Source organism: Panthera pardus, unplaced genomic scaffold, assembly GCF_024362965.1.
Source record: "Panthera pardus isolate Hobbes unplaced genomic scaffold, ASM2436296v1 HiC_scaffold_6, whole genome shotgun sequence".
NCBI classification, from domain to species: Eukaryota; Metazoa; Chordata; class Mammalia; order Carnivora; family Felidae; genus Panthera; species Panthera pardus.
In genome coordinates, this window is record NW_026526991.1 from 77,073,411 (window position 1) to 77,098,901 (window position 25,491).

A 25,491-nucleotide genomic window follows, 5' to 3' on the forward strand; every position below is an offset into this window, starting at 1 on the left:
ATTTGAACTTAACTCTTACCTGACTTCTGGGTCCATATTTTCAAACATCACATCAAATTCCTGACAAGAGAAAGTATACAGCTTTCCAATACTCCATGTCAAGAGAAGACTAAAACTTAAGAAAAAATGGAGGAGTTGGCGGATTGCATGTCACTTGGGCTATGGCCCTTAAACACCTGTCAGCTGGGTTTTTGACAGGAATAGAATAACAAGTAGGCAATTGAAGTTAACCCTCTCTGATGACAGCCTCTGATGAGTATTCTGTGCTGCAGAATGAAGGGAGATACACAAGCTTTGGGTACCAGATAAGCAGGTGGCAAGGCTGACACTCCATTAAAACTGATGAAAAGCCTGCTGTGATAATTTGGATATAGGGGTCATCTTATTTGCATAAAGAGAAATGGCAAAGAAAGACACAGGATTAAGTGGTCCTTAAGAAGAGCTGTCAGAGTGAGCACCTATTGGCAGAAAAAAAATTAGACGGGAAGTTCTATGACTGGATATTATGAGCTCTGTATTTCAAATCCAAAAGAACTTCTGTCTTGATTTTTGCAATGTCTGGTTGTGAATATCAGTGGTTTCCATATTTCATTTTAGAGAATACATATGAAAGCAATGATTTTAATTTTGGAACAGTTGATAAAGAACTGTTACCTGTAGACAATTGAATTAATGATTTTTTTAAGTCACTCCTAGAAGAAATATTAAATCATCACAGGAAAAGAAAAAGGAGCCTGAGCATGTCTTCCAAATTGTACTATCTATCAAGAATGCAGGCATATTGATAATCTAAAAGTAAAAGGGCCATCAAAATAATTGAAACAAAAGAAAAAAATAAGAGAGAAACAGTACTAGTAAAACTTAAACATATTGTTACATGGTAATAATTACAAAGTGAATCCCCAGCATAGGAGTATGTAGGCAGAATAACAGGATACAATAGAAACAGGACAAACTAGGACAGACAGGATAAAAAACACAATACAGTGAAGACAGACTCATGCAGGTGTTCTTTTGGGAAAGAAAACACAAGTCTCTTTAAAAAAGGAATCAATTTTAGTTTAAAGGGAAATTATGAAGAAAATCACTCAGACAAAAAAATGTGTTATTTATTCAGAAGCTATGTATATAATTACCTTCTCAGATCTGGTAAGAAATCCTCAGGCTACTGAATATTTAGGTTTCCGGAAGCTAATCAAAATCTATTGCTGGCTAATCAAGCAGAAAGAAATAAGATTAATTTTGACTATAGTGTTCTACTTTTGATATTCAAAGTAAAAATACTGAGACTCTTATCAAAATTATAAACCCTTAACCGAAGAACTTAGGCCAATTCTAAAAGCTTATAAATCATGCCTTAAAGAACTATGCCAAGGGGGCGCCTTGGTGGCTCAGTCAGTTAAGCGTCCAACTTCAGCTCAGGTCATGATCTCAAGGTTTGTGAGTTCAAGCACCACATCTGGCTCTGTGCTGACAGCTCAGAGCCTGGAGCTTGCTTTGGAGGTTGTGTCCCCCTCGCTCTCTGCCCCTCCTCCACTTGTGCTCTGTCTCTGTCTCTCTCTCAAAAATAAACATTTAAAAACAAAAAGAACTATGTCAAATTAAAAAATCATATATTGCAGAAAATATTAATAACATTAAATATGCTTATTTTTCTTCATTTGAATTGAAAATTATTAACAAGTCATTCTTTTCATTAATTAAAGATATTCTGGGTTTTGTTGTTTTTTTTTTTAAAAAAAACTGTAATTTATTCTGACTCTCCCAATTTAAACTGTTTATGATAAGTTTAAATAGAGTGTATAGAGAAAGAGGGACACCTGGCTGGCTTAATCGATAGAGTATGCAACTGATTCTTGACCTCAGGGTCGTGACTAAAGCCCCATATTGGGTGTAGAGCTTATTTAAAAGAAAATAGAAGGATATTCTTTTTTTATTATTACTTTAGAGAGGGGGACAGAGAGAGAAAGAGAATCCTAAACAGGCTTCAAGCTCAGCACAGAGCCCCATGCAAAGGCTTGATCCTATTACCTTAGGATCATGACCTAAGCTGAAATCGAGAGTCAGACATTCAACCAACTGAGCCACCTAGGTGCCCCGAGAAGGATATTCTTTCTAAAAGAGGGGCACCATGCTGTAAATGGTGTTAGGATATTTAACCATCTCAGAGAACTTTTTAAATTTAAACTCTCACATTGTTCTACATACCAAACTGAATCTCACATAGACTAAAGCATTAAAAGTAAAAATCAGGGGCACTTGAGTGGTTCATACATTTAAGCAGCTAACTCTTGGTTTTGGCTCAGGCCATGATCTCACGGTTCATGGGTTCAAGAGTAGCATCAGACTCCACGCTGACAGTGGAGCCTGCTTGGGATTCTCTCTTTCCCCCTCTTTCTCTGCCCCTCCCCTACTTGTGTGTGCTCTCTCTCTCAAAATAAATAAATAAAATTAAATTTCAAAAAGATTAAAAATCAAACCATCAAACTGATATAAATATTATGATTTTATAGTTTTGAGAAGGGTGAAGGGAAGAAGGAGGGAAAAACATTGTATTCTTAAAACCACTAAAAGGAACCTCATAGGATTACAAGCAGTGGATTTAAAAATAGAACTGCCAAAACTTCAGTGTGTCAAAAGTAAAATAAAATCAAAAGGCAAATAAAAAACTGGAGGAAATACTCATAGTAATGATTAAGAAAAATCAACTGGGCAGAGGGGAGGTGGATGGAGGGATGGATGGAATAGGTGATAGGGATTAAGAGTACACTTATCATGACCAGCACTGAGTAATGTATGGAAGTGTTGAATCACTAGATTGGACACCTGAAACTAATAGAATACCATATATTCACTAGACTGGAATTAAAATGAAAATAAAATAAATATAAATAAATACAAAAAAGAAAAAATCAGTCACTTCTTGAAACACACATACATAATAGAAACACTAAAACCTAATAAATAAATATGCAAAAACATAAGGAATACAAATTATTCCTTAATTACTAAATGAATTTATTCATTAATTATTCCACAATTTAATGAATGTAGCAAATTTCTCATTCACTTGTTCTTTTTTCTGTGTCTACTGTATTCTAAGCTTTGTGCTAGGATACACTGATGAGCAAGATAAATCATGTCTCTACCATAAATGACCTTATAGATTAGTACTGAAATGCCACTACTCTCCTACCAAATAAGCAATCAAAACGAGTTATAAAGCTTAATGCTCGCCAGGGCTCAGTGAAATGGGAATTCTTTTCTATTACTGATGAGAGCATAAATTGCTTGAACCAATTAAGAAAGCAATATAGCTACATGTAGGATCTTTAAAAAAAAAAAAGCTTTGTATCATTTGATCTTGTAATTCTATTTTTGGAATGCTATCCTAGTGAAAGAATCCTAAATATATTTTTAAATATATGCAAACAGCAATAAAATAATAAAATAGCTAACTCTGACTCCATGTTAACTACGTGCCAGGTGCTTTTCCAGGTGTGTCACATGTAAGGATTCATTTAATTCTCGCAAAAGCCCGGAGAGGTACGTATTCACTTATTCCCATTTAATAGGTAATAATATTGAGGACTGAAGAGGCTGTTTTACTTGCCTAACATTCCTCCACTAACATGTGCAGAACCAGCGCTAAACTCTGGCAAATATGGGGATGAAACTACTTGCAAAATCTACACATAGCTCTAAAAACAAAATCCAAAATTTCTGACTTCAATTATTTGCAAAGTTTTAAGTAACAAACTTTTAGGAGATTTTTCCTAATACAATTTTTCTTTTGTTCCTCTGCATTATCCAAAATGAAATGTTATTATGCTAGGCTTCAATAACATTTTCCAGCAATTCAGTTTTAAAATAAAGATTAAGATGCCCAGGTCCTATTTGCCCAAGAATAAGGGCAAATATGAAGGTTTTTTAGCCTATGATTTGGTTAAATATGTCAGGGAAAGTCTGTCTCCAAAAGCAGTTTGAGGAGAGCTTTAAGAATCTAGTTGGACTTGATAAGGATTCTTGTTGAATTCAACTTCCATAATTATTAAATATATTATTCAGCCTCCATAATACCCTCTATTTATTTCGGATGGAAGTACAACTCATGGATTGTTAATAGAGAACTAATCGATTTCAAGGCCATCTAAGATATTCATTATAATAAACAAAGAAGAACCCGGCAGTAAGTCTTTAATTACTAATATTTCTCTTAGGCTAGAGAACCAAGTGGTGGCCACTGGATGTTTCCCAGAGGGCACTAATCAGGCTACGTACTTAGAGGATGTCAGGCAGGTGTTTCCTGCTTTAATTCAGACAACTATCCTGAGCAGCACAGGGGGAGAGAAGTGCCTTCCAGTACTATAATTAATTACATACTTATTTTATCCCTCTGAACAGTCTAATAGAAGCACACATTGCATCACACATGCTCACATGTTCAGCAGTGTTGGCATAGCATTTGCACAAAGTAGGTGCTTAACAGAATGGTCATTCATGAAGGAGGAGTTTTGCAGCAAATTAAAATACAGCACAGAATTTTCATTTCTCTTTTCATTTCATCTTTCTTTCTCTTGCCACAGAGTGTGAGAAATTGTGGTTACATATGACTATCTGCACGTACACATCGAAAGCATTTGCCAACTCAATAGTATTTCTCTCAATCTGAAGCTTAATGGTGGATTTGCCCATCACAATAAGAGTTAGGTAATAACACTGTCTGACCTTGGAGTGACTCATTGCCCTTCTCTGCTGACTGGCCCCAGCAGAAAGGGTGATGCAGAATAAATGTACACCACAGTAAGATGGGCATCACCAACTCTACTCTTCTGAATCCTATTAATTTTAAACACATCCTCTATCTTCTAATGACAAGTGCCCCAAATAGATGAAAATATAATTTAAAAAAATAGCCAAAGGTACATATTTATTACCTTCTATTCTACTTTTTCTTTCTTTCTTAATGGCACATTTCCAATTGGGTGGTATCACCCATGTGGTAGGCTGAATGATGGCCCCCAAAGATATCAAGTCTTAATGCCTGGGACCTGTGAATGTTACTTTCTATGGCAACAGAGACTGTGTAGATGTAATTAAGGATTTTGAGATTGCAAAGTTATCCCGGATTGCCCAGGTAGACCCTAAATGTAACCAGAGTATCTTGATAAAAGGGAGGCAGAGGAAGATTTGACGAAGACGGCAATATGACACTGAAGCAAGATGCTGAACTGCTGACTTTGAAAGGTGGAGGACGGGGCCTTGAGCCAATTAATGTATGGAATGCAGTTCTAGAAATTGGACAAAGGTGGAGGCTAAAAGAGGAAATAGGCGCTCCTATAGTGCCTTCAGCGGGAGTGTGGCCCTCCCCATACTTTGACCTCAGCCCAGTAAACTGCAGACTTCTAGCCTCCAGAAACTAGAGAGTAAGTTTGTGCTGTTTCAAGCCACAGAATTTGAAGTACTTTGTTACAGCAGCCCTAGAAAATCAATACAGACCCAAAGGGAGTGAAATTGGTCCTAGGGGAAGTGAAAAAAGTCTTAGGTATTGCGATGGTGTGTGATTCCCTCAAGCTCAACCCTATCCTCCAAAATCTTATTCCTCGCTATTTAATTTTGTGGCAATTAGGAAAAAATATCTTAAAAGGCTCCTTTATAGAGATGATAATGAAAGAAAAGTGGTAAGCACTGCCAGTGAAAGACTGATTCAAATAATGAGGTGAGATGTTTATTACTCTGAAGGCCCAGTCTCACCATCATTAATAGCTGCAGAAAAGAGGTGATGTTATACTGACAGATTCTTTCATATCCTCCTTTCTTAATCACCAAGTTCACCATCCAAAAACGTTTGAAGGCCACTTCTTGGTACAAGTAGTCAAATCTCTACCTTCCTGTTTAAAAACAACTGTGGGGGCACCTGGCTGGCTCAGTCATTAAGCATCTGACTTCAGCTCATCATGATCTCATGGACTGTGAGCTCAAGTCCCATATTGGGTAAGCTTGGGCCCCACTTCTGGTGAACCCCACTTCTCTGTCTCTCCCTCTCTCTCTCTGCCCCTCGCTTACTTGCATCCTCTCTCTAAAAAAATAAATAAATAAAAACAATTGTAGGGGTATACTGTTTGCTAAAGCCCATGAGGAAACACATGTTGGTATTCTAGATTTCTTAATGTAATGTAAGTGGTGAGGTTTTTTTATATTGTGGTAGCCTCAAAAGAGATTTTTAGTTCCAATTCTGCTTTTTGAATAATTGTTTTAGTGAAACCAAAACCCTATCAAAGAATTATTTCTAAATCTGAGTACTTTTAATATTGCTGAACAAGTGATAATGAGAAAGCTAGATAAGAAAGTAATCAATATATAGGCTGTCTAATGGGATATATAGTATTCTACTCTAACTCAAATTGAAAGTTAAAGTTTGGATCTATTAATACATTTAGTACGATTTGGTATATAATATTTATTTTAAAAAATATATATTTGTTGATTAAATATTTTTTTTTAAATTTTTTTTTCAACGTTTATTTATTTTTGGGACAGAGAGAGACAGAGCATCAACGGGGGAGGGGCAGAGAGAGAGGGAGACACAGAATCGGAAACAGGCTCCAGGCTCTGAGCCATCAGCCCAGAGCCTGACGCGGGGCTCGAACTCACGGACCGCGAGATCGTGACCTGGCTGAAGTCGGACGCTTAACCGACTGCGCCACCCAGGCGCCCCTGTTGATTAAATATTTAAAGGTATAATTCAGGGCACCTGGGTGGCTCAGTCAGTTAAGCATCTGACTCTTGATTTCGGCTTAGGCTATGATCCCAGGGTCATGGGACTGAGCCCCACATCAGACTCTTTGCTCAGCATGGAGCCTGCTTAGGATTCTGTCTGTCTCTTTCTCTCTCTTTCTCTTTCTCTCTCTCTCTCCCTCCTTCCCTCTCTCTCCCCTACTCATGCACCCTCTCTCAAAAAAATTAAAATTTTTAAGAAGTATAATTCAAAATATATACATCAAAATTCATTATATACCTAAGCTCACCCATTTATTTGCTCTTTTTGCCTTGCTCAAGTAGAAGTTTCCTATAACCTTCAAGAAATTAAGTTCTGAGTAGATTCAGGTATTCTTGATCGTTAGATTAAGCTATAAACTCCCTTAGGAGAATTAAATGCCTGAAGTGAATCTTAATCAGGCCTGAGCTGCCAACCAGGATGTTCTCTGGAAATAGAGGTCAAGATGTAAAAAAACATTAAAATTGTCCACTAAGCACTCCAGCTAAAATGCTGACTGTGCATTATTTCTCCTTCTACCCAGTCTGCACTGGGAACAAAACCTGAGCTTCTTGGGATGGGAGAAAAAGTTTCAAATGGAATCAAGCTATTTTTAGTCCAAGAATCAATGTGTACAAAATGGATTGTACACAGATCTTTCTTCTTATATTCCAAGAGACAGAAAGCTGATGTTTGACCCTATTCACAAGATATGAAAGGGAAGGGAGGAAGGGAAGGCAGGAGAAGGGGAAAAGGAAGGGAGTCAGGCAGGAAGGGAGGGAAGGGGAAAGGAAAGAAATATATACATGATAGATAGATAGATAGATAGATAGATAGATAGATAGATAGATAGATAGATCACATATACCATACCCATTTTACATTTATCAGGCTGCCTTTCACAGCTTATTATTTTTAAATGATGAATGAGAACTAACAGAAACTTACTTAACTTTTTAAAAAAGTAGACTATTCATGATTACTTTAAAAATAGATTTTGGGGGCACTGAAGTGGCTCAGTTGGTTAAGCATCTGACTTCAGCTCAGGTCATGATTTCACGGATTGTGAGTTCAAGCCCAGCATCGGGCTCTGTGCTGATAGCTGACAGTGCAAAGCCTGCTTTGGATTCTCTGTCTCCCTTTCTCTCTGCCCCTCTCCCACACATGCGTGCATGCATATGTTTGTTCTCTCTCTCTCTCTCTCTCTCTCTCTCAAAAATAGATAAATAAACATTTAAAAATAGATTTTCTTTAAAACCTAGATCAACTTCAGAGTTTCCATTTCTATAGTATGTTCTGAGCAATACTCTATGACCATTTCTAACTTTGGCTTGACCTTCCCTGCAGTTTCCCTTTTTAATTCTCCATTTGGCCCTGGTTGTTTTGTTTTTTTTTTTTAATTAAAAAAAATTTGTTAACATTTATTCATTTTTGAGAGACAGAGAGAGACAGAGCATGAGCGGGGAAGGGGCAGAGAGAGGGAGACACAGAGTCTGAAGCAGGCTCCAGGCTCTGAGCTATCAGCACAGAGCCCAACGCGGGGCTCGAACTCATGAACTGCGAGCTCATGACCTGAGCTGAAGTCGGACGCTCAACCGACTGAGCCACCCAGGCGCCCCTCCATTTGGCACTGGTTTAATGACTGGCTATTACACAGGAAATTGATGCAACTATCATATCAGGCCAGAAGTTTATGCCTCTTCTCATATTCTAGTGCAGAAACAAAAGAGTCATAAACAAAAAAGGTACTATTTTGAAGCTGTGTCCAAATGATGTCCAACATCTGGATGTTGGAAATATTTACATATGCTTTCATTTTTTAAGTTGCCCTCAAAATATCTGGCATTATAAAGATGCAGGTCCTCATTACCTCTCCAAAATAATCTCAAAAAGGCTAAAAATATTTAATAGGGATCAACTGACATCATTTTCAAAACTATTCAAGAGCTGTTGTATTATTTCTCATTGACAAATAGAACAACCAACTTCCAAAATCATGGAAAAAATATTTTCAATCTTTAAAAAGAGAAATTAAATGTATATGTTCCTTACAATAATGCATGCATTTTAAACAATATCCACTGACTCTATGAGCATATGGGATTGCAGCAGGCATCATGATGGTTTTATAGATGTGTATAATGCACTCCTCACCTTGCTTTAATGGAAAACTGACTCTCCCCTGGGGACACTGTTTCCCCTGCAACCCTCTCAAGTGCTGGCCTGGAGGTGGGATGGGTGCCCCTTTTGCTCCACATGGCTGCTTTCAGAGCAGTCTCCCACCTCTCCTAAAACTCCTCTGCTTCGAATCTCATGTCATTATGAGATTTTCTTCTTAGGCTGATAAATACATATTTGGGGTGGGGGGACAAAATAACAGTAGCTTCCACTGGGGCAAGATAGTGGCAGCAGGGTAGGACTAAACCCTGTATACTATCCATTACCACCAATGATACAGTCACTTCCCAGACACCAATTCATTCCCCGTCATTTCTCCAAGACTTTAGCTCCAGGCTTACTGTCAATAACTCTAAAACTTCTGGTCATACTTCCTGGCATCCTCAATATGCACATAGATGATCTTGGTTCCTGGAATTCCTCCTCTTGAGGAACGTCCTCCTCTGGCTTCAGCTACTCTTTCCCCTGCTCCTCCCTTAGTGATTCACCGTCCCAGGTGATTATTCTGTCACTCTTCTCTCTTCAAATTCCTAACACTTCCCCCCAACCTTCCTTCTCAGCTGCTGACCTTGCTTCCTGCTTCAGTGAGGAAAATGAAGCAACCTGAAGAGGACTTGCTCACACCTGCCATAGTACCTACATCTGCATCCACATACTCTGCTTTTCCAGGCATTGCCATTGATGAAACGTCCTTGCTCCTTTTTAAAGGCAATCTCTCCATTTTTTGTACCAAATCCCATCCCTTTCTCCTTCCATCAAGAAAATCAATTGTTCTGGCATTCTCCCCTGGTCCTCTTATGTCATTAAAATTTCCCTCCCTGCTGAGTCACCCATCATCAATCAGCCTTTACAAAGGCCACCATTACATTATTTTTCACCTTAAGAAAAAAGAACAAAAATCAACAACTTTATTTTAAGCCCATTCTGTCTTTCCCCAGCTACTTCCTCATTTCTTTGGTCCTCTTTGCAAACAAACTAGCTCCCCCCACCCCTCATACACACGCAAAGTTGCCTCTATTCTTTGTCTCCAATTCCTCTCCTTTTCTTTCTCAACCCTGTTCTAAATCAGACTTTTGCTTCTACAACTCCACAGAAATGTCTCTCACTGAGGTGACTGATGACCTCATGATGTTAAACCCAGTGGTATATTTAGTTTCCTTATCTTGTTTGACCTATTAGCAGCATTTGCACCTTTAAAAAAATTTTTTTTTAATTTATTTTTGAGAGAGAGGGGGACAGAATACAAGCAGGGGAGTGGCAGAGAGCAAGTGAGACACAGAATCCGAAGCAGGCTCCAGGCTCTGAGCTGTGAGCACAGAGCCAGATGTGGTGCTGGAACTCATAAGCCATGAGATCATGACCTGAACCAAAGTCGGATGCTTAACTAACTGAGCCATCCAGGCGCCCCGCAGCATTTGCACTTTTGATAACTTCCTTCATAGATATCACTTTCTTCATTTGGCTTCCAGGAATCATTCTCTCTTTATTTTCTTTCTATCCCACTATGATTTTTAGTGTCTTCTGCTAGTTTCCCTTCTTGTCCCCAACCTCTCAGTGCTGAGGTGGTCTAGGGATCAGTTCTTGGGCCTCTTCCTTGTCTATCTATACTTCCAGTCTTGGTGATCTCACTGATGTGCCTTAAATAGAATGTATCTGCTGATAATTCCACAAGTTATATTTCTATCCCTAAATCTCTCTCCCAAATGCTAGGCCCTCTTTCCCCATGACCCCTGCATATTCTACACTTGGTGGTCTAATCAAAATTTAAAATTCAACATGTCTAAAAGTTCTGATCTTTCCTCCTAAAACTTATTTCATCTGATGCTTTCCCCATCTCAAGTGATGATAATTCCATTTTTCAAGTTGGTCAAGCTAAAACTTTGACTGGAGTCAACATTTCCCCTTCTTATTTCTTAGTCTCTACAATCGACCCATTAAAAAGTCATGTTGGCTCCACTCTCAAAATACTTTCAGAATATGACCTCTTTTCACCACCTCCACCTATCATTTTGGCCAAAACTACCATCTTCTTACATCTGGATGACTGCAAAAATGTCCTACTCTTATCCTTGTCTCATTAAAGTCATGTCACTCCTTTGCTCAACACTTTCCAATAATTTCCCATTTCGCTCAAAGCAAAAGCCAAAATCCTTTCAGTGGTCTATAATACCCTACATGATTTGGCTTCCTGTTACCTCTATGACTTCATCATGACAGTGTGGTATTAGCAAAGGGATAGACATATAAATCAACAGAAGAGAATAGGGTCTAGAAATAGACCCAAACAAACATGGCCAATTGGTTCTGACAGAGGTGCAAAGGCAATTCAATGGAAGAAGAAAAGTCTTTTTAACAAATGATGGTGGAACAATCAGATATGTATATGCAAAAAAATGAACCTCATCTTAAACTTCATACTTTATACAAAAATTAACTCAAAGGGATCACAGATCTAAATTTAAAGCTCTAAAGCTTTGAGATAAAAATATAGGAGAAAATCTAGCTATCATCTATCATGACTTGGGGATAGAAAAGTTGTTTTTTTTGTTTTATTTTGTTTGTTTGTTTCTTTTGAGAGAGAAAGAGAGAGAGACCAGGGGAGGGGCAGAGGGAGAGGGAGGGAAAAAATCTCAAGTAGGCTCCACACCCCACACAGAGCAGAGCCCCACACAGGGCTCAATCCCATGACTGTGAGATTATGACCTGAGCTGAAATCAAGAGTTGGATGCTCAACTGACTGAGCCACGCAGGCACCCCAGAGTATTCTTCAATCTGATAGGAAAAACATAATACATAAATGTATTATTATTATTAATAATATTAATATTACTGAGGTATAACTGACACATGACATTCCAATAATTTCAGGTATATAACACAATGATTCGATATTTGTATACACTGTGAAATGATCACCACAGTAAATACAGTTGGCATTTGTCACCATACATAGTTACCGAACTTTTTGTGTGTGATGAGTACTTTTAAGATCTACTCTCTTGTTAGCTGTGAGCCCTGAGCAGACACAGACACAGAACCTACTCTATGTCTATCTACTCCATGACCAAGAGCACTGCTCAGCTCAGAACCCACAACTTACCAGATGATCAAAGGAACTTTGTCTTCCATAGAGGTCTGGAAGCAGGCAACAACTGAATAGGAATAAACTGATATTTAAAAAAAAATCCTTTGGCTCATCTATATACCAAATAGGAATAAAGTGACATTAAAAAAAAATAAAAAGATCTACTCTCTCAGCAACCTTCAACTATGCAATATAGTATTATTAACTCTACTCACCATGCTATATGTTACATCCTCATGCTATATATTACATCAGTACAAACCAGAAGTTTGTACCTTCTGACTCCCCTTAACTCATTCCACCCACTCCCACCTCCCATAAGTGTTTTCTGATACATTAGAGTGTATCAAAACGAGAAAAACTGTGCTTTGCAAAAAATTAAAGAGAATGAAAAGACAAGCCAAATACTAGGACAAAACATTTGCAAAGGTCTTATATCCAGAATATATAAAGAATTCTCAAAACTTACCTATGAAAAGAAATAACACAATTAATAAATGGAAAAAAGCCTGAAACAGAAGCTTTACCAAGGAGACTGTGGAGGGCAAATAAGCACATGAAAAGATGTTCAATATTAGGCATTAGGGAAATTCAAACAAAACTATGATGAGATATTACTACATACCTATCAGAATGGCTAAAATTAAAAATACTAATAATATCAAGTGCTGGAAAGGATGAAGGGAAATTAGAACTTTAACACATTGCTATCAGAAATGCAACACGGTACAGCCACTCTGAAACACACACTCACCATCTGACCAAGAGTTACCACCCTCTTAATTATTTGTCCTAGAGAAATGAAAACTTATATTCACACAAAAATACAAATGTTCATGACAGCTCTGCTTGTAACTACCAAAACCTGAAAACACCCAAATGTTCTTCAATAAGTGAACTGATTGAAAAAAACTAGAGTATATCCATATAGTGGAATCCTATTCCACTATAAAAAGGAACACTTATTGATATATGTAAAAACTTAGATGAATCTCATAGACATTATGCTGAGAGAAAGGACCGAAATTCAAGAGTTTACATGTTGTAAGATTTCCTTTACATGACATTCCTGAAAAGACAAAACCATAGTGACTGAGAACAGATGACTGGTTATCAGAAATTGGGTGGGGGACCGTATGACCACAAAGCAGTCGCCCAGCACAGTGGAGGTTTCTGGAGTGATGAAACTGTTCTGCATCTTGATTCTGGCTGCAGTTACATGAATCTATTTATGGGTCATAATTCATAGAATTGTACACCCCCCCGCCAAAAAAGCATTCTATGAGCTTATAATTTTAAATTAATCCTACAAACAAATCCACTCGTGTAACTTATTTTTCCAAAAGGCACAATCAAAGCACAATTATTCAAAAGGGAATTGTCTGTATATTGTTAAACTTCGCTTTCAAATTCCTAATAATGTTAATAGAGATATTTGTTTACGATAGCTTAGCAAGTGTTGGAAATAACTTAAAAAGAATTTTTTTAATGTTTATTTTTGAGAGAGAGAGAGAGACAGGGTGCGAGTGGGGGAGGTGCAGAAAGAGACAGAGACACAGAATCTGAAACAGGCTCCAAGCTCTGAACTGTCAGCACAGAGCCCAACGCGGGGCTGGAACTCACGAACTGAGAGATCATGACCTGAGTCAAAGTCGGACACTTAGCGAATGAGCCACCCAGGTGCCCCTGGAAAGAACTTTTTGACCAAAAGAAATATAGCACTCTCTGGTGGAATTAATAAACCAATAGCAGGCACTAACATCATTAAGAGCAGGGGTTCTAGAGTCAGATTGTTTAGGCCTTCTTGACTACTTGCTGGACAAGCTGTTTAGCCTCTCTTTGCCTCACAAGTAAAGGCAGGCAAAGATAGAAAACAGAGAGGGAATTAAATGAGATGATGAGGGTAAAGTGCTGATACCATGCTTGGCACATGGTAAGCTCTCAAAATGTTAGCTATGATATTGTTATTAGTTACTAAACCAATTAAAACCCTGATAATTCTTCATTGTTTGGGGCTTTGTATCATCTCAGAGAGGTGTGAGGCCCATACCCAACAAGTGTGGGGAGCAGGGGAGAAAATGGGATATGCCAGGGAAATAGCTTTCTGACTACACCCAAGCCCTATCTTTACAGAATGGTAAAATCATCATTCAGTTGGAAGTATCAAGTTCATTCAACTATGTATAAACATAGCTCCCAATGATCAACATCAGAGACCATAAGAAAATCTTTGTTATTTATTGGCTATGCCAATTAAATAATTCAATCTTGTCCCCATCACTTGGGTCATCTGTAAGCACATTCGATGTTGTACTAATAACACAGTGACCCTTTCAAGAACGAGCCTGGTATAAAAGGCTGCTTACACTGATAGTAAGAGCACCTATACAGCTCACCTCTTTCAACCTACTGGTTTTAAAATATGTGTTGTTTCCTGTTTTAGTGTCAGGATGTCAGGCATTATTCTTGCTACTTTCAGAAGGTGTGGGGGGCTTCTCCTGACATTTCAATACGACTTTCTAATTTATTGTTTCTGTCTTGTTATGTGTGAGTAAGTCTGATTACCAAACCTTGAAACAATAAATAACAGTCTTTTATTTCTTGTAAAGCATTTTCATGAAAATATTTTATCTTCATAAAAATCATGGGGAACAGGACAGGTATTATTATAGTGTTTACATAGGAAATGAAAAGTTTACTCACACAACTGGTACAATAGTTAAGACGCAAACTTAGATTTCCTGATTGCTAATTCTACCCCATTACCAAAGCACCTACTTATAAAACAAGCAAATCGATTTTTAAAGAGTGGCTGAAGGGCTCTCCCTAGAATAAAGTGAACATGTGCTTAGTAGCTCAGGTCAATGACATCTAATCTGGCTGTTTAGATGATATTTTTCACTTAGTCACAGCAAGTACCACATATTTGTAGTTATAATGAGAGACTAAGATGATGACTATATTATATAAAATGTTATATATTGTCCCAGTCCATTCAGGCTGCTATAACAAAATACCATAGACTGCGTGGCTTAAACAACAAACATTTATTTCGCACAGTTCTGGAGGCTGGGAAGTGCAAGAACAAGGCACAGAGAGGTTCAGTGTCTAGTGAGGGCCTGCCTCCTGGTTCAGAGATGGCCATCTTCTCACGGTGTCCTCACATGGTGGAAGGGGCTAGAGAGGTCTCTTTTATGAGGGAGCTAATCCCATTCATAAGGGCTCCACCTTCATGATCTATAATTTCTAAAAATGTCATCTCCAAATACTATCACACTGGAGATTAGTTTTCAACATATGTATGTTGCGGGGGGGGCCACAAACATTCATATATATTGTCTAAAACACAGCTTACTCTCTATTTCCACAGATAGTAGAGTAGAAGGAAATAGTTTCTAAATACATTTAGTTGTTTTAACATTGAAAACAACCACTCATTATTAAATATATTTGTTCATTGATGTTTTCCAAGCATCTGGTTCATAGTAAGCACTTTAGAGAGCTTTGTTGAGTGCACGAATGTACAATTGCAAAATCAGAAATCCAAAAACATTAAAACAGTAAGATGAGAAACTCCAATCTAGGTCCAATGATTCAAAATTTCAAGGATATATAACAAGGGTGAAGACACTCAATAGTATCATGTTTTTAAAAAGCAGACACATGGGACACCTGGGTGGCTCAGTCGGTTGAGTGTCTGACTTCGGCTCAGGTCATGATCTCGCGATCTGTGAGTTCAAGCCCCGCATCGGGCTCTGTGCTGGCAGCTCAGAGCCTGGAGCCTGCTTTCGATTCTGTGTCTCCCTCTCTCTCTGCCCCTCCCCTGCTCATGCTCTGTCTCTCTCTCTGTCAAAAATAAATAAACATTGAAAAAAATTTAAAAAAAATAATAAAAGCAGACACATATTCTTAAGAGACACTGGATGTTAGTCTAAGAAGGTAAGGCAACCTGAAACCATGTCACATAAGGAAGTGCTAATGGATCTAGATATGTTTAGCCTGAAAAAGAGAAGACAAAACAGTTCTTTGCAAATATTTGAAGCTGTTGGGCATAGGCTGAAATTGTCAAGTGGAACAGGAAACTAAAAAAATATATATATATATATATTTATAAAAAAATATATATATTTATAAATATATATATATACATATATATATTCTTTGTATATCCAAAGGCTAGAAATGTGGCCAGCTGGTGAAAATTACAGGGTGTCAACTGTTCATTTAATAAAAAAGGGCAGTTTAACAATTAGAACTGCCAAGCAACAGGACGGGCAGCCTTGTAAAGAAGTTGTAAGACAGGGAGAAAACAACAATTTAGCAACTCTGGGCATTTTGCACAGGACCTCTATGTTAGTATTATCACCTCCACATTGGGATTAAGGAAGCAAAGCTTAGAGAACAAAAGCAATTTTTCAACACCACATAGTTGGTAAGTGGCCCACCTCAAATTCAAACCTAAGAATGTGTAACTTCCAAAGCATGTTCTTTCAGTTCATGTCAACAAACATTTTTTAATGTCTGCTTTTGGCAAGACACTGTGCTGGGTGCTGGAGATTCAAAGATAAATGACAGACAAAAGAGAGCCCCCTCCTTGTAAGGACTCACAGTTTATCTTCTCCATAGTGCTGGAAATGTCTGAATAAAGGCTACATTGACCATGTAGAGATATTGGAGAAAGAATTGTTGAACTAGGAATAGTCTTTACCAAATAATCACTAAAAGCCTTCCTGCCCTAAAAGTTTGGAGATATGGATTCCTAATGGTAGATTAGATATATTCCTAAAATGTTGGCATCATAGGTTCCTGGAAATTAAGCCACTGGTATATCATGAAATTTGGTGTATAACAATGAAGGAAAATAGTAAGAGTTTCAATTGTAATAAAAGTCATATGGATTAAGCAGCTTTTAAAATATAAAATGGCACACCAAAAACCAAAAAATCCCTAGGAATAAACCTAACCAAAGAGGTGAAAACTCTATACGCTGAAAACTATAGAAAGCTTATGAAAGACATTGAAGAAGACACACAAAAAAAATGGAAAAATATCCCATGCTCCTGGATTGGAAGAACAAATATTTTTAAAATGTCGATACCACCCAAAGCAATCTACGTATGCAATGCAATCCCTATCAAAATAACACCAGCATTCTTCACAGAGCTAGAACAAACAATCCTAAAATTTGTATAGAACCAGAAAAGACCCCAAATAGCCAAAGCAATCCTGAAAAAGAAAACCAAAGCTGGAGGCATCACAATTCCAGACTATAAGATGTATTACAAAGCTGTAATCATCAAGACAGTATGGTATTGGCACAAAAACAGACATTCAGGTCAATGGAACAGAACAGAGAACCCAAAAATGGACCCACAAACGTATGGTCAAGTAATCTTTGATGAAGCAGGAAAGAATATCCAATGGAATAAAGACAGTCTCTTCAGCAAATGGTGCTGGGAAAACTGGACAGCAACATGCAGAAAAATGAACCTGGTCCACTTTCTTCACCATACACAAAAATAAACTCAAAATGGATGAAAAACCTAAATGTAAGACAGGAAGCCATCAAAATCCTACAGGTGAAAACAGGCAAAAATCTCTTTGACCTTGGCCACAGCAACTTTTTACTCAACATGCCTCCAGAGGCAAGAGAAACAAAAGCAAAAATGAACTATTGGGACCTCATCAAGATAAAAAGATTCTACACAGCAAAGGAAACAATCATCAAAACTAAAAGGCAACTGATGGAATGGGAGAAGATATTTGCAAATGACATATCAGATAAAGGGTTAGTATCCAAAATCTATAAAGAACTTATCCAACTCAACACCCAAAAAACAAATAATCCAGTAAAGACTTGGGCAGAAGACATGAATAGACACTTCTCCAAAAAAAGACATCCAGATGGCCAACTGACACATGAAAAAATGCTCCACATCACTCAACATCACACAGTGAGATACCATCCTCACACCAGTCAGAATGGCTAAAATTAACAATGCAAGCAACAACAGATGTTGGAGAGGATGTGGAGAAAGAGGATCTCTTTTGCACTACTGGTGGGAATGCAAACTGGTGCAGCCACTCTGGATAACAGTATGGAGGTTCCTCAAAAAATTAAAAATAGAACTACCCTATGACCCAGCAATTGCACTACTAGGTATTTATCCAAGGGATTCAGGTGTTCTGTTTCAAAGAGGCACATACACCCCAGTGCTTATAGCAGCATTATCGACAATAGCCAAAGTATGGACAGAGCCCAAAATGTCCATTGACAGATGAATGGATAAAGAAGATGATACACACACACACACACACACACACACACACACACACACACACACACACACACACACTGGAGTATTACTCGGCAATCAAAAAGAATGAAATCTTGCCATTTGCAATGATGTGGATAGAACTAGAGGGTATTATGCTAAGCGAAATTAGAGAAAAACAAAGATCATATGACTTCATTCATATGAGGACTTTAAGATACAAAACAGATGAACATAAGGGAAAGGAAGCAAAAATGATATAAAAACAAGAAGGGAAACAAAACATGAGACTCTTAAATACAGAGAACAAACTTGAGGGTTGCTAGAGGGGTTGTGGGTGGGGAGGATGGGCTAAATGGGTAAGGGGCATTAAGGAGGACACTTGTTGGGATGAGCGCTGGGTGTTATACATAGCGGATGAAGTACTGGAATCTACTCCTGAAATCATTTTTGCACTTATGCTACCTAATTTGCATGTAAATTAAAAAATAAAAAAGAAAAGAAAAAAATATATATAAAATGGCCACATCCCAAGGGGCGCCTGGGTGGCTCAGTTGGTTAGGCGACCAACTTCAGCTCAGGTCATGATCTCACAGTTTGTGAGTTCGAGCCCAGCGTCAGGCTCTGTGCTGACAGCTCAGAGCCTGGAGCCTACTTCAGATTCTGTGTCTTCCCCTCTCTCTGCCCCTCCCCTGCTCATGCTCTGTGTCTCTCAATAATAAATAAACATTAACAAAAAAAATTATTTAAAAAAATAGCCACATCACAAAACTAATAATAATATTCCAGTAAGTTACAAATTTAGATAATGCACTAAATAAAGCTTCATATATTTTGCTAGAAATTTCATTAGCATGAGGCAAGACTGAGAGGAGGCAAACTTGTTCTCTTGGCAGTATAGTGACACGACAGACAGAGTCTAGATGAGAGCGACTTTCTGAGTTCCAATCCTGGCTTGTCACTTACTACTCACATGCTTTGGACAAGTTATGTGACATCTCTGTGATTTATGTGCCCTGTCAGAAAATGAAATGGTATAATAATAGAATCTACCTCAACAAGGTGTTATAAGGATTCAGCAAGTTAATCCATGTAAAGAATTTAGAACAGTGCCTAGCATATTATCTGGCAGTCAATGTTAAGTTATTTGCACTTTAAAGTATAGGTTTAATCTCTATTAAGGTCAATAATCCATTTTATAACTCCAATCTTCTGCATTCTACCTGAAGGGTTCTATCTCCCATAACATCTCTTTTTCACATATACACCAATTCTGGTTAGGAATACCGGTAAAATTGCATTGTATGCTTCGTAAAATATTGCAGTAAATTCTGACTTCCCTTACTAACAACTGAGAGTATTCAGTATTATTAGAAGTTTCATTATCCTGTTTTATGATTTTATCAATGTGGATTTTACTTCAATACAAAGTAAGTGTTCAATAAATATTGTTCAAATAAACCTATTTAGGTTATCGTCTACATGTTACACCTATAGGTTGGAGAGAGAAAAGTGAAAATCAAATTTGTTTACTAAATATCTGCTTAGGCACTATAGTAACCTGTTCTCTTTAAGCTCTCACCAAAATGATGCTGATCAAGGCAACCCAAGGGTTTTTTTACTGGCCCTGTAGGATTAATCCCTAATTTGGTTCTTTAGTTGGGGTGATAGTTTTTCTTTATGCTCTCTATACTTCAAAAAATTTGTTAAAGCAGTTTACCATTAAAGACACACATACAATCAGGATGATAAAAATGGGAAGAATTATATGAAAAATCTGAGTTTTTACAGTTAAACATAGTCCTGGAGCTTCTTAACAACCAAAGCAGAAAAAAAAGCATACTGTAATTCCTACTGCCTGATTCATATCTCAACAGAAAGAATTTTCAAGGTAATAAATTCAAAGAGGTATTTATCTGATGTTTCTTTGACCTAAGAATATAGATCAACATAATAAGGGATATTTTCAACAATGTTTTTATGGAGGATGCAGAAAATTTTTAATGATAACAGTTTATGTTTAATATGTACTGTATTTACTATATGATAAAATAAGCTTCTACAAATACCATGAATATAATTGTAAAACTTTTAGCAGAGCTGAGACTAGAATATTAATTTTCTAATACCTAGTTCAGAAAATGTTCTATTTTTTTTTCTACTATATTATCCTATATCTACCATATATGGAAGAGAATTTGACCTTGGAATTACACATGTATACAAACATGTGTCAAGCTTCTATAATACACATGCAACATTTACAGACACACACATCTTGGCCAGTACCAACAATCCTACTGAAATAAGACATGAGTAAATAAACGAGTAAATAGTTTACTGCCAGTACATAAAAGTGATTCCATCAATTAAATTCACATAGCATCTGTCAAGCTGATGATTTCCTACATCTTATGTTGGTTATCCTTCTGTATTTCCCATGGCCCATCAGGTTATGATTTTTTGTTTTATGATCTCTCTTCCAATCATTATGCATCATTCCATGCTCAGAGTACAAAAATAAAAAAATAAAATTGAGCGTACAATAAAAACAAATCTGGGATTTCAATTTAACACCAGACATCAAAAGTCTATGTCAATACAAACTCCCAGTTAGAAAATAAATGTCATGGGGATATAATGTACAGTATGGTGACTATAATTAATAATATAGTATTATATATTTGCTAAGAGAACAAATCTTAACAAATTTTTTCATCACATGAAAAAAAATTTTTTTAACTATGTAAGGTGATGGACATTAACTAGACCTATTGTGGTGATCATTTCACAATATAAACATCAAATCATTACCCTGTATAAATCATTGTATAAATATCAATCATTATGCTATATACCTGAAACTAACATGTTGTATGTCAATTATATCTCAATAAAAAAGTTTGTATCAACATACCAAAAAATAGAATTTATTCCTTTTCTCCTTTTACAAATGTACTCAGCTCTAAATGCTAATAATTTTACTAGGTACTTGAAAACATGAAGCCTGGATGAAAACCTGCAGGCCTCCAAGTATAGTAATACCAGTAGTTTCCAGCCCATCAGAAAGGACACCAACAAATATCTTGTTGGCACACTCAGAAGAACAGGAAATTGACAACTGGGTTTTTTTTTCTTTTCATTAACTAATAAACCTGAATGAATACACTCATAGGCTAGATTGCCTTATGTATATTTTAGATTAAAAAATACATAAATTTGGATATAGCAAGTTATTCTCTTGCTGCAAATCAACTATTGTATAGAAATAGAGGATTATAACCCAGTGATTCATTCAGCAATTCCCCAAATTGTGAGCCGTATGATTATGATACTCCCTTCCCTAATTTGGGGCCAGCCAAAGAGTTTAAATTAGTGGTTCTTAATGCATGGTCTCCAGGGCAGCAGCCACAGCATCACCTGCTGTGAAACTGTAAGAAGTGCAAATTAATTGCGTTCCACCAAGACCTCCAGAATCAGAACTCCTGAGGGTGGGGCTAGGGGTCATGTTTTGATGTGTTTTCTAGGTGACTCTGATACTCACTAAAATTTGAAAACTGATCTGAATGAATGGCTCCTCAAAATTTTTTTCTTTGCTCCCTCAATTCATTCATAACTTATACCTTCACTCTTCAGTACCGACTCCCACTGGTGATCATAAATCTACTCCCTGGAAACTCCACTCAAGCGCAGCTTGTAGTGAGGATGCTTGGTCAATCACCACTGCAATGCCTCCACAGAAAAACATCTGTGGATTTTCTGCCCTTCCCCAACCCTCACTGCTTGTTCCTCAGCTCCAGCTGCTGTGCACAGTGAGGATGTGTGGCTTTCAGAGGATCCATCTAATTAGCAGTTGAGACCGCTTGACTCACTGGCCATGGGAATTCTCCACAAACCAACTGCCTGTGTGTGCCCATGGCGCGGTGTTGCCTGTGTCACACTGCATCTGCCAACTTGCCACGTGAACCTGCTGCTCCACGTAATCCCCTGGTGGATGTTCAGGGACTCACTCGATCCAGGATGGTAGCCTGTAGCACTACATGATCTTGGGTCCACTTCTGTAGTGGACACCTGTCTCACAGGGAAGCCTGGGGCTGAAAGGGTGAATGGCAATTCCTTAGGAGGAGCAGGGTCTGCTACCATAAAGGGTAAGCAAGTGATGGCCCAAACCCAACACTGATAGATGCATCATATAAAGAACTAGAGAGGAGCTTTGTTTTTAACCTTCACTTGCATTGGAGGAAAAGGAGGCAGGGTATCTTGAAAACTGTCTCATGTTCTTCTCAGTACCCAGCACTAATTTCCACTTGGTCGGCCCTTTCTTGGTCTCTAGAAATCATATTACTATTCTTGGGCATGTCCAAAGAGAATGAGTTAGGTAAAGCAGAAACCTTACTGTAATATGCATTTAGTTCACTGTAACATGGACATGTGGAAATGCAAATTATTTATTAAATGCCAACAAATTTAGGACAATTTACATCTCTATTTAGAAAACTCTATTTGTAATGTCACTAATTTCAGGAGAAAAACATCAGTGTATTATTTCTCTTGTATTTTACAATATTTAACAATTCTTTCATTCTACCCTTTTACATTACTAAAACACTCAACTGAAAAGCCCACTTGGTTCACCATTCTCTTCTGCACTGGTATAAGAATTCGAGGACATCTGTACCTCCTCTATAGCATTCACATCCAAAAATGGAGTGAATGACTTAATATGAAGTTTCCAAAAATGCTCTTAAAAGGGTGTGGTAGATTAAGCTGTTCCCAATATCCCCCCTCCACTAAAGAATGACTCTGCCACTCTGAAAATGATCTGGCACATGATGCTGCCATGGAAAAGCCGAAGAGAGTGAGTCCAGAAGGCCCAGCAACTGAGGAAGACTCCCAGACCTAATTCATACCAGCTGTAATCTGCTGCCTTCTCTACAGCCAAAAAAATAGTTTATGGCTCTGCATTGTCAGACTCTACGACCCCACAGACACTCCCCTGGAGTCTTACTCCCCAGTGAGAAGAGTCCTGAGCCAACACGACTGCCATTTTGAATGAGTGCTGACACAGAGCATCATAGCCAGCTTTTTCTCCACCTTGTATTAAAACAGTAAAGGGGATGGGGCGCCTGGGTGGCTCAGTCGGTTGGGCAGCCGACTTCAGCTCAGGTCATGATCTCACAGTCCGTGAGTTAGAGCCCCGCGTCGGGCTCTGTGCTGACAGCTCAGAGCCTGGAGCCTGTTTCGGATTCTGTGTCTCCCTCCCTCTGACCCTCCCCCATTCATGCTCTGTCTCTCTGTCTCAAAAATAAATAAACGTTAAAAAAAATTAAAAAAAAAAAACAGTAAAGGGGAGAGGAAGTGCTAAGGTCAATATTTTTTAAAAACTTTTGCAGAAAAGCAAGGTCAATTCCCAACTACTCAACAAATGGACTTCTAATTCTTAACAAACAAGAAGACAAAAGCTCATCTCAGAACAGGCTGTCATTTCACTAAACAAGAAAAATCACTAGCATCAGTATTATGTGCTTTGTGTGTTTTATTCCTCTCTCCTAGAAAGAATTTTATCTTATTTCTCTCTCCCACAAATCTCTCACAGGGAGTTGGCTGTTTACCTCCTTCAGATCCTGCACGACAGCCGTGAGCCTCTCATTTTCTGCCTGAACGTTAGTGACCACAGCCCGGCTCTGTTTCAGTTCGTTCTGCATCTCCAAGATCTTCCCCAGATAGTAAGCTTCCTTCGATGCAGACTCTTGCAGAAGTGTTTCCTCCCGGGTCTCTCCATCCTCAGCAACCTTCCGGTGGATGGAGAAGGACTGCCCAAATGCCTGCAGAGTATGTGAAAAGAAAAAGAGTGCCCGATGAAATGCACCACAGCACTATTTAAACAAACTCTGGGAAATGTTTGGTTTTTAGTATTTTTAGAAAAGCTACTCTATAAGACTTCTGGGAGCAAAATAATACATTTTATACAACAGTCTAACTGCTCTCACTGATACTTGAAATAATTCACTCAATTAGTAAGGGGAAAGAACATTTTTAAATGTCTTGCTAAAAATATATATAATGACTTAAAGAAAACCTGAAAAACACTGCTTGTTTTATGTTACAATTTTCTTAAACCAAGCCTATTCAGGAACAGACAGTTCAGTGCTAACGAGGCCAACAAAATTCGCGTTCTCACTCTCATTCTAGAAAACAATCCCAAAATTATTTTTCAAGGAAGAAAATAATAGTTTCATTAGCTTTCTAATACATTAGTGGTAAGAATATACCAATTAGGAACAGCACCCCGAAGAGAGGAAATCCCCAAACAGCATTCAAATTGCACACTACTAAACACACACACACATACACACACACACACACACACACACACACACACACACACACACACACACAAAAGAACTGTAATCACTGTGTAAGAAGATATGTATCTACATATACGGAATAAAAAAGAAATACAGAATAAACCAGAAACTAATGATACTGGTAAGCCACAGAGGGCGAGTGGGAACAGCAGGAAGGAAAAGTGATACAAGGGACGAGGGATACTCACTTTCCTGAGCACACCTTTTCATATAGCCCTGATTCTCACAACTCTAGTAATGTTTCACACACCTTCCAAATAGTAACCAAAACCGGTGACCCCATGTGGAACACAAAAAGTAATCAATGTTCCTAGCTGTACTACAAATGAACAACGTAACCATACTGAGAGGAGTGGAGAGCTAATTTTGGAAATCAGTGTATTTGCTGTATACTGTAAAGCTAAAGACAAAAAGAACTGTACCCAGCTACTATAGTCAAGCTAGTAAATTCTCACAGGGATTATGGGATCACAATTCTAAAAACTTCTTTATACGTACACTAGGGTTGAGCAAATAAATAACTGTATTATCGATAAGGGAAGCCAGGTTTCTCACTGTTGGAGAAAGTTACAAATAAGGAAAGGGAGACTTCTGGAAGGAAACTGGTGGCACTGTGTTGTAATTAGAAGCATCAGGGTGAACTTACAGTCTTTAATAGGTAGATAAATATTCACAGATGAACAGATGGAGAGAGACATTTATGCATGTGCATACACATGCACATATTTCCTAACTCTGCCCTCTGAGAGGCACAGTAGCAAGGACATCTCAGCAGCCAAGAACATACCTGCACCCAAATTTTGTTTCTACCTATCAATCTCCAATTAA

General features: G+C 37.9%; 1 protein-coding gene across 5 annotated transcripts in view; it reads right to left on the reverse strand.

The window, feature by feature from the left end:
• BICD1 (BICD cargo adaptor 1) overlaps positions 1-25,491 on the reverse strand; it is a 252,161-nt gene that overhangs the window by 119,096 nt on the left and 107,574 nt on the right. For all 5 annotated transcript variants that reach the window (XM_019452404.2, XM_019452402.2, XM_019452400.2 and 2 more), the window contains exon 2: positions 23,908-24,120. In XM_019452404.2, coding sequence (XP_019307949.2) covers positions 23,908-24,120 — 213 coding nt within the window. The remainder of the gene's footprint in view (positions 1-23,907; positions 24,121-25,491) is intronic.